At 40.9% G+C, this 14478-nt stretch overlaps 2 protein-coding genes across 2 annotated transcripts; one reads left to right on the top strand and one right to left on the bottom strand.

Moving 5' to 3' along the window:
- Window positions 1–243: 243 nt before the first annotated feature.
- On the top strand, window positions 244–3799 carry LOC112573786 (the record flags this gene model as incomplete). Its single annotated transcript, XM_025254386.1, is given in 8 exon segments — window positions 244–660; window positions 831–900; window positions 1254–1448; window positions 1855–2021; window positions 2024–2069; window positions 2381–2451; window positions 2453–2656; window positions 3350–3799. Coding segments are annotated over 8 exon segments (1257 nt in total), but the record flags the coding sequence as incomplete, so codon positions are not given.
- Window positions 3800–7177: 3378 nt separating this feature from the next.
- LOC112573855 lies at window positions 7178–11862 on the bottom strand. Its single transcript, XM_025254503.1, has 9 exons — window positions 11716–11862; window positions 11032–11103; window positions 10666–10785; window positions 10179–10336; window positions 9775–9918; window positions 9115–9288; window positions 8448–8635; window positions 7927–8053; window positions 7178–7576 (listed from the first exon to the last, which is right to left on the bottom strand). The coding sequence occupies exons 2-9, from the start codon at window positions 11093–11095 to the stop codon at window positions 7283–7285; spliced, it is 1269 nt and encodes a 422-aa protein (XP_025110288.1). The 5' UTR covers window positions 11096–11103; window positions 11716–11862; the 3' UTR covers window positions 7178–7282.
- Window positions 11863–14478: the final 2616 nt, after the last annotated feature.

Raw genomic sequence — 14478 nt, 5'->3', positions numbered from 1 at the left:
TATCAGACGAAACTTTACAAAGTAGTTGATTCTTCTGTCCGAGCGCTGATTTGACGAGGACAGCAGTGAACTGGGATGACCTGAAGAATTTACCTCAGTCAGCAGAAAACTCAGTTACCTATTTGATGTGAAGGCTGTTAGTTGACGGTTCCCCGTGTGAGAGATTTGGCCAGGTGTCGATCACAAGAGCACCATGTCAAAAAGCGGCGATGGCTGGTCTGCATGGGTACACGGAGTTTCTGATACAGGGCCCAGCGAACCAGGTGGGACGCACACAGAGGGCAGTTCAGTGGAACCCCGTATTCAAACACCAGGCCCCCATGTCAGCTCCCTGCCACCCGCTTACGGCACCCTGCCTCCTCGCCCACTGGGGGACCGGATGTCACCGTGCTGTGGCCACAGAAGGTGTCGCTGGTGGAAGCGTATTTACTGTGGTTTGTGTTGGGGGTGACCGGAGCTCACCACTTCTACCTGCGACGGCCGTGTTTTGGGTTTGTTTACCTGCTGACTGGCGGTCTGGTCGGCCTCGGATGGCTGGTGGATGGGTTCCGGCTGCCTTGGTTGGTGGAGGAGACCAACCAGCGACTGCGAAATCCTCAGTTGGTGAAGACAGTCACCCTGTCCGACGCATACTGCTATGGTTTCCATTTGGATTTTTGGGTAAGTTTCTTCCCTACTTCTAGAAGGCGTGAAGGTTATTTACAGTATTGATAGTGCTTTTCTAGTCTGTTGTTATTTTTTAATAAATACTTTAGTGTGTGGTGGATAATAATCAACCACTCACTCACTCAATCTTTATTGTCCGAAGAAATACAAAAGTTTGTCTTTAGCTGGAAAAGTCTGGTAAAGACACTGCCTACCTGCAGCAGCACAGTCCCTTAGAAAATTGCCTTTCACATTGTCAGGTCCGGAGGCTTTTACACGGGTCGACCCCAGAGAAAACTCTGACAACATCTCCCTCGCAGACTGACAGCGGACGCCGACAGTGAAGAGCATTGTCTGCTTCCTCCAATCAAACTCATCACACACAGTGTTAATCATTGACAAACTTAAGAATCAGAACACTTCACAGTTTGTTTTTACAATGAAGAACCATACTAGCGTAAATGGTGGTGATGGAGATAACATCTTATCTCTCTCTAGTCGTTGTTGTTGAAGGTCCTCAGGTAAGTTTGGTCTCCCATTCGTTTGAACTACTGTCATCAGCAGCAGCCCCACGCTGATGAATCGTGCACTGTTTGTGAAATGTTCAGGTTTCCATTTGTTCTACCTGCGGAGGCCCTGGGAAGGCATCTTCTACTTCTTGACAGGTGGTGGTTTTGGCATCGGGTGGCTGGTCGATGCTGTCAGAATTCCCTACCTGGTCAAACAGTGCAACGAAATGCCGCCTGATGCAGAGCTCACGAAAAACATGCTTTGTTCTTTTTTGCTATGGCTGCCTCCGTTTGGTGAGTCCTCCTCCTCCTCCCTCCTCCTCTCCTCCTCATCATCATCATCATCATCTCTTTGGTAATAATGATGATAAATATAAAAGGCCTTAAAGAAAGATTTCAATACACTGAACTATTAAACCAGCATATATTATCCTTCAGTCTTTACACAGCAAGATCAAGCAGTTGATTAATACATGAAATTACTTTTATGTAAAGACAAAATCGTATTGCCATTGCCAAAACACTAAAGGAGACAACATCATTTTTAAAAATTTCACAAAAAGGAAAATCTCCTGTAAAGAAACATGCTTTCTGTCAAGCGATGAGCAGTGCAGCTTCAGTACTGAGTATTAGTGAACCAAAAGGCAGCTCAGGCAGACAAAACTGAATGAAACACAAATCTTTGTTTCCCTTTTGACAGGACTGTTTGGCTGCCATCATTTCTACTTGCGGCGATACGGGTGGGGCATTCTCTACTTCCTGACAGGCGGTCTCTGCGGCATTGGGTGGCTTGTCGACCTCTTCCGCTGTTCGTCCTCACCAACCGCTACAGACGACAGAATGCACTGGAGCTGGACCCACGACGGAAGCATACCGACGATGCTTACATTCTATGGTTTCCTTTAGGCATTATAGGTTGGCAGAAATTTACTGCCTGGGTAGGAAAGTACCGGGTTGTGTTCATTAGACCTTTTCATTCATTCACCCAATGATGGGTACGAAAATTTAATTATACACAATAAGCATGCAGTTCATTCATGCAATTTTCCTCATATAAAGCTTGAATAGAAGTAAACATAAAAAGTGTTATATAAGTGTTAATAATTTATGTTTTGCATTAATCGGGACAAAATCGTTCAGTCTGTACTCCAGACTCAAATATGTTACACACTCGGGTACGGTAATTAAGGAAGAATACGATCTGTACCAAGGATAATTCTGTGCAGGTTTCCACCATTTTTATTTGGGACGCTATGGCTGGGGCATCATCTATTTACTGACCGGCGGCCTGTTGCCTGATCGGGTGGATTGCAGATCTTTTCCGCATACCCTCGCTTGTCAAAGACTATAACAACAATCTTGAAGTCCAGTCACTGTTGAGCATTCTTGCTCGCGACTCATGCCCCGAGATTACGGAAATGGCGTCTCCAGCGTGGGTTACCCGGATGCTGTGGCAGCTCCTTGTGGGTCAGATCTCGACCCTGGCTTCTCTTCGTATCAAGGTAGGAAAATGTGTGGCTTTTACCTGCAACAAAGTAAAGTAATAATAGCATCAAATGTCTTCACCAAGAATAGGCCAGTCTTCACTGAGAGGCGCTGAGAATCACTCTTTCGCGAAGTAAACGCCACTAACCGCTCAGGTAAGTATGGATCCTTTGTTCGTCTGCTGGTTTACAATGAAGTACAGAGGAAACATCTTGTCTGCACTTGGTAGCCAGCAATATATATATAGATATGTTCCTCAGCAGAATAGATAACGGGATGGCACAGTGGAAACTTTCGATGATTTATTCTGGAAGTTTTGACAGCGCGCTATTAGCCATTGCCTGTCATCCTCGCCTGAAGGTAGAAACATCACCACTGCCAAGGGCAGATAATATGTCGGTGGTCACTTTAATTAAAGTAGTTTCAGTTCTGTGAAAAGGTCTCACGTGAATTTCTTAATTAGTAACTTCACCAGGACATTTTTAAACACGGATGGGAAAACACCTGATGACAAGCTGACATTTACAATGTTTGTGGTGGAAGGAAGTAAAATTTTAATCTCTCAAGAAGACTTGTGGGTGTTGGGTGTAACTGGCAAGTTGTTGGCTTGGCTTTCAGAATAATCGCTTGCATCTGATGTAAATAACAGTCATGCATTGCCTCCCTTGAAGTTCCTGACTTGCTGCTTATGACTTCTGCTGTCTTTTCAGGAATTTCCCGCAGGTGTGTACAGCTACATCTTCCTTCGTACGACGAAGCGATGGAAAGTTCCAAAGGCCACTAACTCGCAGGCTTGAACCAGTTTAACTCCTTGAGAAGTTTCCTCCCTTAGAAATGCGAGGAACGGACGACAGAGGCGAGCAACTGAATAAGCGAGAAGACCCGTGTAGGTGGAATGAGGATAATATTTGTTTTTTAATTGTGCTTTTCTCATGGTTTCAATAAATTTAATTGTTTTTCAAGTTGGAAATTGTGAGCATATACGTTGAACAATCACGTGGGTTATATAATCATCTTAATATTTTAGACTAGCAAATAGTCTTCGTAATGTGTCTTTTCTAGGCAACTATTTGACTGTTAGCTGTAAATTTGTGCTTTTTCAATTTTTTAGCATTTTATGAAGAAAGAAATATGAACATTGACGGATTAAAAGCACCTGTTTTCTTCCACATTTCTTGTCGGTCTTGTCTATTTTGCAAGGTTAATTTGTAACAGTCGATCTCGGGTGTCGGTGTAATTTTCTGTTCATTTGTTACAATTGCTAGTCACTGATTCATTGGTTTGCTTATTTGTTAATGTGTGTATGAGAGAGAAATAGTAAGGGAGATAGATATAATAACAGAGAGATGATACAGCATTTCCAGCGCTTTCGCTGTAGAGGAAGAAGATATTTCTTTAATTCTACAGCTATGAGAAAAACATCTCATGATACACAGGATAAAAAGAAAGAACTGTTTAGATAATGAATTTTACTATGAACTACCCGTTCACCATTTTCAGAAAGAAGGATTGGGCAACGAAACAGCAGACGCCCAAGAACCGAGCATTTTCAAGAACTGCGGATTTAAGAATCTTTGTATTGCATGAGGTTGAAAGAAAAGGCGTTGCTTCATCCTCACTGGTAATAGATTAATCTGGAACATTGTATTCTTTGAGCTTCTTCGCTCTCTTTTTACTTTATTATTTTCATTATTCCCTTCCGAAAGGGCTCAATAAACGTCAGTGACGAAATCAACAGTTGACGAGGGCAGCGATTATACAACTGCCAAGACAAATCCAGCCGATAGAGCGAAAAGAAAAATATAAGTAAATATTTAAATGACTAGGTTGAGTTCTGTACAAGGTACTATTTTCCCAAAGATAAGTCAGTTACAATTTTGGTTTTCGAGGACAGAAGATTACAATAGTTTTTGGCGAATATGGACGGAATATATAGGAATGGTCTGGAGTCGTAGGTCTTGGCCAGAGGTTAAGACATCTGATGTGGTAAGGTCTCTTAAAAAAGGTTCCCAAATGAGATTTTTTCTTGATGTTTTATACTTATAAAAATTTATGTAAGTGTGCGCGTGTGTTTTCACGGTTAAAGACTCAATTTTGTTCTCTCTGGCCCAAGAAAAAAAAGGAACTTCCGAAAAAGTGAACAGGTAAACAAACTTCAGATGACATTTTTACGACGAAAATCACCATAAGTAACAAAGGTTAAGTACAAAATCCTTACGGTGTTTTTGTTTACAATTGTAAATAACAGTTTAATTGATAGACACTGAGGTTTATTGCCGACAAATGCTTAATGTCAAGTGTCCAGCAGACTGGATGGCGCTAACTGCCTTGAGAATAGTCAGTGTAAAGAAGTGCATGCAACAGGTTATACAGCGCACAGAGTTCACTTTGTTGTCTTACTGCTTACCTGTCTCTCCTTTTTCTCTGAATCGGCTTACCAGCTTCTTTCTCTCTCTTTTTATTTTCCTCACCTGTTTTCATCCGTCCCTCCATCTGTTAGCCACAAAGGTACACGAGCAGACGATCGATTTTGCGCAGCGTGTCGTCTGCTCGTAAAACAGAATGAGAATGTCCCTATCGTAAGTAAACTCCATGTCAGCAATTCAACTTCTTAAAGATATACATCGTCTGAAATCGTCAACGACATCAGAAAATTAATCTGTTTAAAGGCTGTGCTACACTGCTGGGAGTGTCCTCAGCAAGTCCCTTCTAACATATGGAGGTATGAAGTAGTAAAATGTAACAAGTTTGTGGATATTGTCAGTAAGGACTTATTTTGCTGTTTTACAATACACTTTGTTATAAGCTATTATTTAAATATTCGATTAAATAGTCGATTTTAAGTTCAACTTCTTTCCTTGGAAGACAACAGCTTCTATAAGATATAGCTTCATACTAAGGACTTTCAATAATACTCACAACATTCAGCAAGCAATAATTAAAATAAGTAATGATAAATTTACATGAGCCACACACATTCTTATTTTGTCAAGACTGCATCAAGTCTGGTGACCAATTCCGATATGCTGGACTGTTAAAAGTGTTTACATTTATCCCAAACTCCGCCTGGAACCATACCCCATGGAACACCCCTACTACAACCTCAGCAACATCAGAGCTCATCCTTGGACAGGTGGTTGTGAGAAAAACGTGGCCGACCTAATGAAGGCTTGCAAAGATCAGTTCAGAAAGAACTGAAGGACCAGAATCTGATGCGGAACAAAAATAATTCGATGTTTGGTCAGAGTAAGCACATTTGAGGGCCACGTAGCACTAGATAATGCGATTTGCATAAAGAATAGTTTAGCAACTGAGTTGAAATTACTGTATTTTAAGTAACAAGTAATCCAATACAATACTCATATCCCAGCATGAGGCACACAATATCTCCTGGTAACTCTCTAGTCTCAGTTCTGATGTGTCACTTGAATGCCTTACTTTCTTGTAGGAAGGAAGGAGAAGACAAAAGACCTGGAGAGTCAACGGTGCACGAACAGACCAAGAACTGCTGACACCCAGGCTTTATAAGCCAGAGTTCTATACAGGGTATCTTTTTCTGTTCCTCACTATGGCTTTAAAAATTTTCTTGATAATGTGGTGCCTGTGCCAGGTACCCCACAGTATTTATCTGACCACAATTATTTGCGAGATCAGGTTTGCTGTCACAGTACACACTGTACAAGTCGTTTATAGTACAAACTGTGCATGTTTTTGTCCATATTGTACATTTTTATCGTTCAAACTGTAAGGTTGTTCATAATACAAGATTGTACAGTTTATTTAGAATCAGACTGTACAAGTCATTCACAGTGGCCGTCCTGTATACAGATGCGAGACATGGATTCTGCTTGCAGGTATAGAAGAAAATAATTCAGGGATTGGAGACCAAGTGCCTAAGAAAACTAAGTCGAATCTGCTCCATAGAACATCAAACCACCACATTGTAGGGAGCGCAGTCGCCATCATCGTGGGCTTCAACCTTCTCTCTCATCAGCTCAGCGGCGCAGTCTGGTCTGATTTGAACTTTTGACCCGGAAAAACACTTTGTCTACGACTGTTCTTCAAGAGTAAAAGGAGCAGAAAGAAAAAAAAACTTAAAAAGTGATGGAAAGCTGAAGAGAAAGCTCATTTGATGCCACCAAGAGATATAAAAGCAATAATAATGTCAGACTGATGGATCAGGAAAGTTGTATGTGTATACAGATCGTGCACGTGACTGGCAATGTAAACCAATAAATAAAATGTAATAAGTAATATAAACTAAACTGAAAATGTATTTATTTAAATGATTTTATTTGTTGTTTTTGCTTCCTTTGCTCCCTCTTTCTCTCTCGATGCGCACCATTCCCTTCCTTCCTTTTATCCTCCCCTTCCCTCCAACAGAGGTTCCGTAGCGTATTGGCAGATGACTTGCAGATGAACCTACTTAACATGCTGGGTACAGAGCTGGGTCAGGAGATGCATATGTAAAAGAAATCTTAGGATAAACATCGTTTTCCAGAAAAACAAACAAACAACAACAACAAAAAACAACCAAGACCAGCAATAATTTTTATTAAAACACTTTATTTCTGTTTTAGAAGCTTCTAACAATGGGTCAGGTGTTTTGGGTCAAAATGTTGTAAACCGGATGTACATCGTATTCATGCGACTGGCACGTAGAATGTTGTCAGTTTTTCGGGGGACACGTGACTCCGTGACCACGTGCCGGGTTCAGGAGGTCCTCTATGGTCTGTACTTGCTGTGTGCCGGTTGATCGAAGCCGGTGGTGCCGCATACAGCTTCCCCAGGGCGCAGGCCAGCATCCGGGCGCGGCGTGGCAGATGGATCATGTCCTGGGTCAGGATTTGAGTCATCCACCGGCAAGACTTGACCTCCTTGCCGCACACCCAGGCGAGGCAGTTCAGAAATGCTCTCATGACCCTGACCTCCAGTTCCTGAGGATATATATATACAGTAGCTTAAACCACTGAACTCGCCGCTCTCAATATTCTATGGTTGTTTACTGTTGCTGCAGTTGGTGGGGCGTCTTTTATTTTTGCATTTCAGGCAGGTAAGTGCCATTGGGACTCACTCATCAACCAAAGGTAGTGGGAAAATATATATATAGGTATGTGACAGATATATAAGCACTTATCTAACGAATCCTGCACGTTCCTCCAAGCATCCCCCTCTAAACTGATGAAAAAATACGAGATCTGAACCCAGAATAGCCAGTCCTCACGGTATCGGGGACAGATGCTACTGTCTGCACCACCGGACCGCCCCGCTATAGGAATAAACTTACTGCAAGTGCCCGTATGAGTGACGTCTGCTGCAGCATCGGGCCGCACGTGTTGATGGCCACGATGGCGCTGGTGTTGCAGGACGCGATCAGACGTCTCGCGGCTTTGCATCGCCTTCGGCGGTTGTTCCTGTAGCAGAGAAGATAAAGATAAACCTACAGGAACTGTGTCTCACAGGGATTCAGTCAGGTTTTGTGTCAGGGTGTTTGTCTCGAGTGGTTCAAAAGATGATGTGGTGATGATGGATCACGTGATGATCACGGCAATGATAAAGCAATCAATGCTTTTTTTATGTCACCAGTTGTATCTTGAGCACTACACAGACATCTACACTTTATGTTTTCAAAACATTCGTCAAATGAAGGATGGCGAGTCAACTGCCAGTCATGTTTTGAAAGAATGTTTTCATACACAGGTGACAAGGACTCCATTTGCCTTCTAGAGTTTGTGCGAGCTAATAAACATGTTTGAGCCAATCGTTCTGTCTTTCTAAATAATTCTGAGTTTATGGATGTTTACTCACCAGGTTTCAGGAGCATCGTTATCGGTAAGAACTTTATATATAAACATCAGTGATGGTGACTTCAAGTGCAGATTGTTTGCTAAATGTTGCAGTAAGCCAGGCCTCCGGGGTGATAAACAGACCCCCATGTCTGCGTTGTATATATCTGAGGTTTTGGAAGATTCGATGATGATCCCAGGCTTCAGAATCTGCAATACATAAACTTGAGACCAGACATCTTCATAGTCATGACAAAACTTTATCCAGTTTGTTAAGGGTTGCTTTGTAACAGCTCACTAAATTCTAAGGATAAAAATTCCGAAAAGAACTAAATGCAAGGGTTACTATAATTCCAAGGCTTATCCCTGAGTGTCTAATATTACTAGTTAAATAATTTTTAAAATACATTCACTTAAATTCAGTTTCTTAGTTTTCATCCTTATTTCTTGTACTGGACATAACGATTGTTAATTAATCGCAAGGGTTACTACTTAGTATTGCCAATGTCAAGACTTGCTAATCAAAATAGTTTTAAAATCATCAGTTAATTGCAAAGAATGATTAATAATGATTAAAATTAAGGTAAAGGTTTACTAACAAAAATTAATTATTGCTAAAACAAAAACTGACTACCTAGCGCCAGGAATTAAAGATCCCAAGAATAGTTCTTCTAAATTCACAAGATCACCTGCGGCTGGTGCTCGCGGTCGTAGGCCCGGAATTTGATGGTCGGCCCTCCCCGAGGCAAAGACAAAATGGCGAATTGGTTTTGCTCATCCCAGTCAAAGACGAAGTTCAAGTCTCTGAAGATGGTAGAGCTTGGAAATTTCCAAGGGTTGGTTTTAGCACCTGATATCACCTGAGGACATCATATTTAGTGTCTGATTACACTTGTAAAGTTTAATTAATATTTAGTTGTTGATATGTACTGACATGGACAATGCTACAAATCGGCTTTATTCAGATATGTTATTCCCGCCAAGATGTCTTTACATCCCCACCCCAAAACACGCACACACACACACCCAGAGGCCGAAGTTATGAAGCGAGAGTAACTCCTTATCCTCGGACAAAATTGGAAATAAGGAAAAGAACACTACTTCATGTTTCTTGGTCCCAGGGCATTTTTGCAACCGTCTTTTTTTTTTTTTTTTTTTTTAATACAGTTTCAGGGGCAAAACAACGTCTACAAGATCAGAACACCGCTTTATATCTTTGGAAACAATACACTTGTATTTGAGTCTTCTACGTTGCCATCGGCAACGACTTACCCTCTCTTCATACCCACGGCCCCTGATGTGTTCCTGCCGCCAGAGCCGGCATTGGTGGGACTGCAGCACTTACCTGCCAGGATGTCGCGACCGCTGACTATGATCTTGTGTGTCTCCTCCACCAGCTCAGCCTCACCTTTTGTCGGCAAGTGCTTCAACGTGACCCTGACCTTGAGTTTATCCACGAAGAAGAAGCCTTCGTTCGTTAAGACATTCTGCGCCTGTTGAGAAACACGTTAGAAATACGTTACGGCGACGTAGTGTGGAAATTCTCTCGCTCCTCCGTTCTTCTCGTTCTTTCATTGCCACTATATGCTAACACTGTAACAAGTGTTTTGGAGATTTGTGTGTGTGTGCGAGTGTGTGAGTGCGTGAATGTAAAAAAGAGGTAAAGAGAGCAAAAGGAAATGTTTTCATCGCACAGCCCCATTTCCCCCCGTACAGATGCCACGTAGCTTTATTCACAGACACTGAATCTCACATAAACTTTGATGTTGAGGTGCGTGGCATTACGAGCAGGGGGGTCAAGGCCGATGTCAAAGTGCGCCACCAGGTACGTGCACGGCAGGCTGACGTCGACGTCCTCGCCGCTGTAGGTCAGGAGATGAGGATCGGCATCTACCGTGCACAGGGCTCGGTCTGCGAGTGAGTAAGGAAATAAGATTAAAGTTGTTCACTGGATCAGTCACAAGAAACTTATAAAAGTAAATAAATAGTCCAGTGCATGCCGGGGTTTGACCTCACCTCGTTTATAATTATACTGGTAAATGCGGGTGGCTTAGTCGTTAGTACCTTTGTGAACAGTCCAGGTGTGGCTGTGCTGGTCATTAGTATGTCTGTTAAAGGGTAGAATTGCGGACATAAGTCATGGTACATTTTTTTATATGTCGACATATGTTGATCATAAGTACATTGCTAACAGGTCATCATCTGGATGGTCATGATGAGCACTGCTCACGGCGGCTCACCTCGGTCTATGCATACGAAGGTTCCATCCCCGTGCTGGTGAGCCGGACAGACGCACGTGCCATTGTCACAGGTAGCGGTCGCAATGCAGTGACGTCCGAGTGGAGTACAACCGGTGTCATCTGTAGATACACACGTCACGCAGGTCACGTGATGGCATGAACAAAGCTTTGCTACTGGGTTACTAAAATAAATGTTGTTTGTACTAGCGACAAGGATTATATTACATGGGACCCAGACTAATGTGCGGTCGACAGTAAATGTTGCACAAGGTGCACACTCGGTACATGAACCATTAGTTATCCTCCCCAAAGTCCAACAACTCGGGTTGTCGATTAACTCCCCGCATCAACGAGAAACGCGCTCACCTTCATTGCTGTCCGCCACCGCCATGCCCAGCAAGAGGAATATCAGCATCATCGATACATACATCGCCTGATCTGTAAATAAATAATTATAATAAATCTTTCTAGCACAAATATTGTAATTTAAACACATAACAGGCTGTCAGTTCACGCTGACGGCTTTAAAATATTAAAAAAAAAAATAAAATTCTCAACAAAGTAGTACAAGAACTCAAAAGTCGCCTCTATGGTTATCGGTTAATCTCACAACAAAAATGATAAAATTAATATAAATGTTAAGCAAACTATTTTTCAAACGAGCTGGTTACAATACAATAGTTTACTTGAGTTTATTTTCAATTTCTCTTTCATTCATTCGTTTAAGAACTTTCGTCTTTAGTTGCTCCGCTCCTTCATTATCACTATTTTCATATATATAGCTATACACATATAAAACTAAAGGGTCAGTCAGTGATTACTTCTGAATACCTCTTCTGGGTATTGTTTTGTTTAATTTCTGTGTGTATATATATAACTATTTTTTCTTAAGTAACAGTTATAAAACAAGTGAAAATAATACGACGGATATTATCGTGTTCTATAACAATCTTCAACATCCAACATCTTCAACATTTCATCATCATTATTAGTTTCAGCGAAATTTTGTTTGTTGTACCAATAGACGAGAGACTAAGTACTGGTACCTACCTGGATGGAGTCTGCACCTGATCTCGAGTGGCAGCCCGAGGAAGAGTAACGACTGTAGTAGCCAGGTGACAGGTAGGTGAGCTTGCTGTTACCCAAGACAGGACTCGTGTGAGTGAAACGGCGAAGCTGATGCGCGTGCGTGAGTATATTTTATGGGAGATGTCTTCATCGTTGTCCTCGCGCACGTGTCCAGATGGTTTAGTGGGGACCTGTCCGCATGGGTTTTGATTAAAAGTGCGAGGGTGAGTTTTGTTGGAATCCAATGTTTCTTTATTGACTTTAGAAGAGATGAAATATTTTCCGACTTACCAGTTATTAGTATGCCGATGAGAAGCGATTCACCGAGGTTTCAAATGTTTCTTTAATTCCAGTTCCAGTGCAAAGAGTTCGCACTTGACAAACATAAATTTGGTCCAGGGCAGAGGTCCTTAGTCAGACACGTACCATAAATCTCAAATTTACAAGCGAACTCTACTGACCTTTGTTGTGCGATATCGACTACATAAATACAATACAAAATAACAATAAATAAACAGCGATAGAAATGAAACTATAGTTCTTAGATAAAATCTTATATACTTTCGTTCTATTTTTTTACTTCAAAATGTTTATTAGGATAACTGGTCAACATTTACAAGTTGGACAGAACATCTTTTGAACGGCTAGACTTCTTAAAATTATACAACTTTAAAATGTGAAGTATAGACCTTGTCTGTTTGACAAATAGCCTTCAAGAGACATAAAGTAATAGGAATAGATATGATCCAAGAGGACCTTCATAAAGTAGTGAAAATAGTTAAAATATAATGGATTTAAACTTCTCACCCAAAAGTCCAGGCAATAATTGTGTTTATAAAAACCAACCCTAAAAACAAAATCTCCTAAATTAATACTAAACCTCACAACCTTTAAATACAACTCACAAGTACAATTCTTAGGAGAAAGAACAAACTGGACCCCACACAAAATAATAATAGACAATATAATTATATCTGCAAAAAGGCACCAACCTAATGAGAGCGGTTACTGGAAACAACTGGGGCACTAATTCAAAAAATCTGCCACCCTGTATCAAGCCCATGTATGTCTAAAGTGTTATAAGCAGCTCCACCTCTAGTCCATCTAAAATCCAACTAAATAACTAAGTACAGGCCAGGCCCTAAAGTAGTGTTGGGAGTACCTTTGTAAACACCACACCTGTCAATGCTGATAGGGATGGAAACATACACAACTGATAATTCAGGGGAGAACAGCTAATCCATCCTAAGAACTATGGCCTACTATACTGACACTAGTGGTAACAATGGTGGCGATCCATCTAATTCAAGATTTACATTTAAACAAGTAAAGTACAAACTAGATAACATCCTTTACTAATGCAATAAAAGCACAGACAAAAAACCTTAAACTTTGCCCTAAACAAATTAATAAGGCTGATAACATAGCATAATAATACAATAAATGAAAGATATCTTTGAAACAAAGTAAATCATAGAAAACATTGGGTTCCTTTACTCATCCTTAACCACAATTATAACTAGACATAAGGTAGGGTAAAGTAAATGAAGTAAAAATGTAACTCTTAAAAAAACTATGCACAAACTGTAAAGAAATACAAATACCAGGTTTAAAAGTACAGAAGCAAAATTTAGCAAAAAACTAAAGCAAACTGAAGGTCCTTAAAAGAATTATAAAGCACCTGAAACTAAGCAGAAGACAAGAATAGGGCAACAGAAGGGATCTGGCAACCAATTCAGTTCATCACCAATGTGGACTTGACAGGTCTCCTAGACACCAAGACCTATTGACAACACCAGGTAAAAAGAGCACCAGCGACAGGTACAACATCTGCGGCATCAGGGAGCAGCAACCCTCCCCCACAACTACCCACACCTCCTCACACCTACCTTCCCCATCCTCTACACCACCTTCCCCATCCTGCATTGCCTTCAGATCCCTATTCCACGACAATGCGAAATTGAATTTAGGTGGAAACAAACAAACAAACAAACAAACAAACCAACCAACAACAACAACAACAACAACAACAACAACAACAACAACAACAACAACAACAACAACAACATTGCTTTTTAGAGGCGGAGGAAATAAAGTGATAAACTTATTCGTTCTACTGTGCATGTTCAGAGAATAAGAAACCTTATCTAACATCATGTACATATCTCCCCCTGAATCCTGATTGTAAGTATTCCTTTACAAATTGAGAGAGTATCTTAGCACGAAGAAAAGAAATTTTTAAAAGTTCAGAAATACATTGAGTCGATAATTATGGTGTAATTTTGCTTAATGTTAAGGTAATTGAGAATTAAAACAGACAGTAAAAATATTTGCTGAGTTTAGTGCCTCTTGTCAAATTTTTGTATCTTTCATTGAATTTTCACCTAATAAATGTGACATTCATTCAAGCTAGTCTCTACTCTAGGATTTAACCATACAAGCTGGTCTACAGAGTTTACCTAAACAAGCTGGTCTACAGTGTTTACCCAAACAAAACAGTGTTTACCCAAACAAGCTAGTGAAACTCTCTTCCCTTGTATATCCGCCATTTACCCACAATGGAATCCTCTAAACGTGCACTGACAACACATCTGCTCCACGAGCATTACTCATTATACCAATCAACACAGTTGTCAATAGTTGTGTTTACAGTCAGTTGTATGTCCGCCTGCTCCTCTTCCTCTGCAGATTTACCAAGCTCTGTATTCTTATTATTTGTTCCCTGATTTCTCTTTGTGTATTCTT

The sequence above is a fragment of the Pomacea canaliculata genome, linkage group LG10, assembly GCF_003073045.1.
Source record: "Pomacea canaliculata isolate SZHN2017 linkage group LG10, ASM307304v1, whole genome shotgun sequence".
NCBI lineage: Eukaryota > Metazoa > Mollusca > Gastropoda > Architaenioglossa > Ampullariidae > Pomacea > Pomacea canaliculata.
The sequence above is the reverse complement of the archived record's forward strand: the minus strand, read 5'-3'. Positions and strand labels throughout refer to the sequence as shown.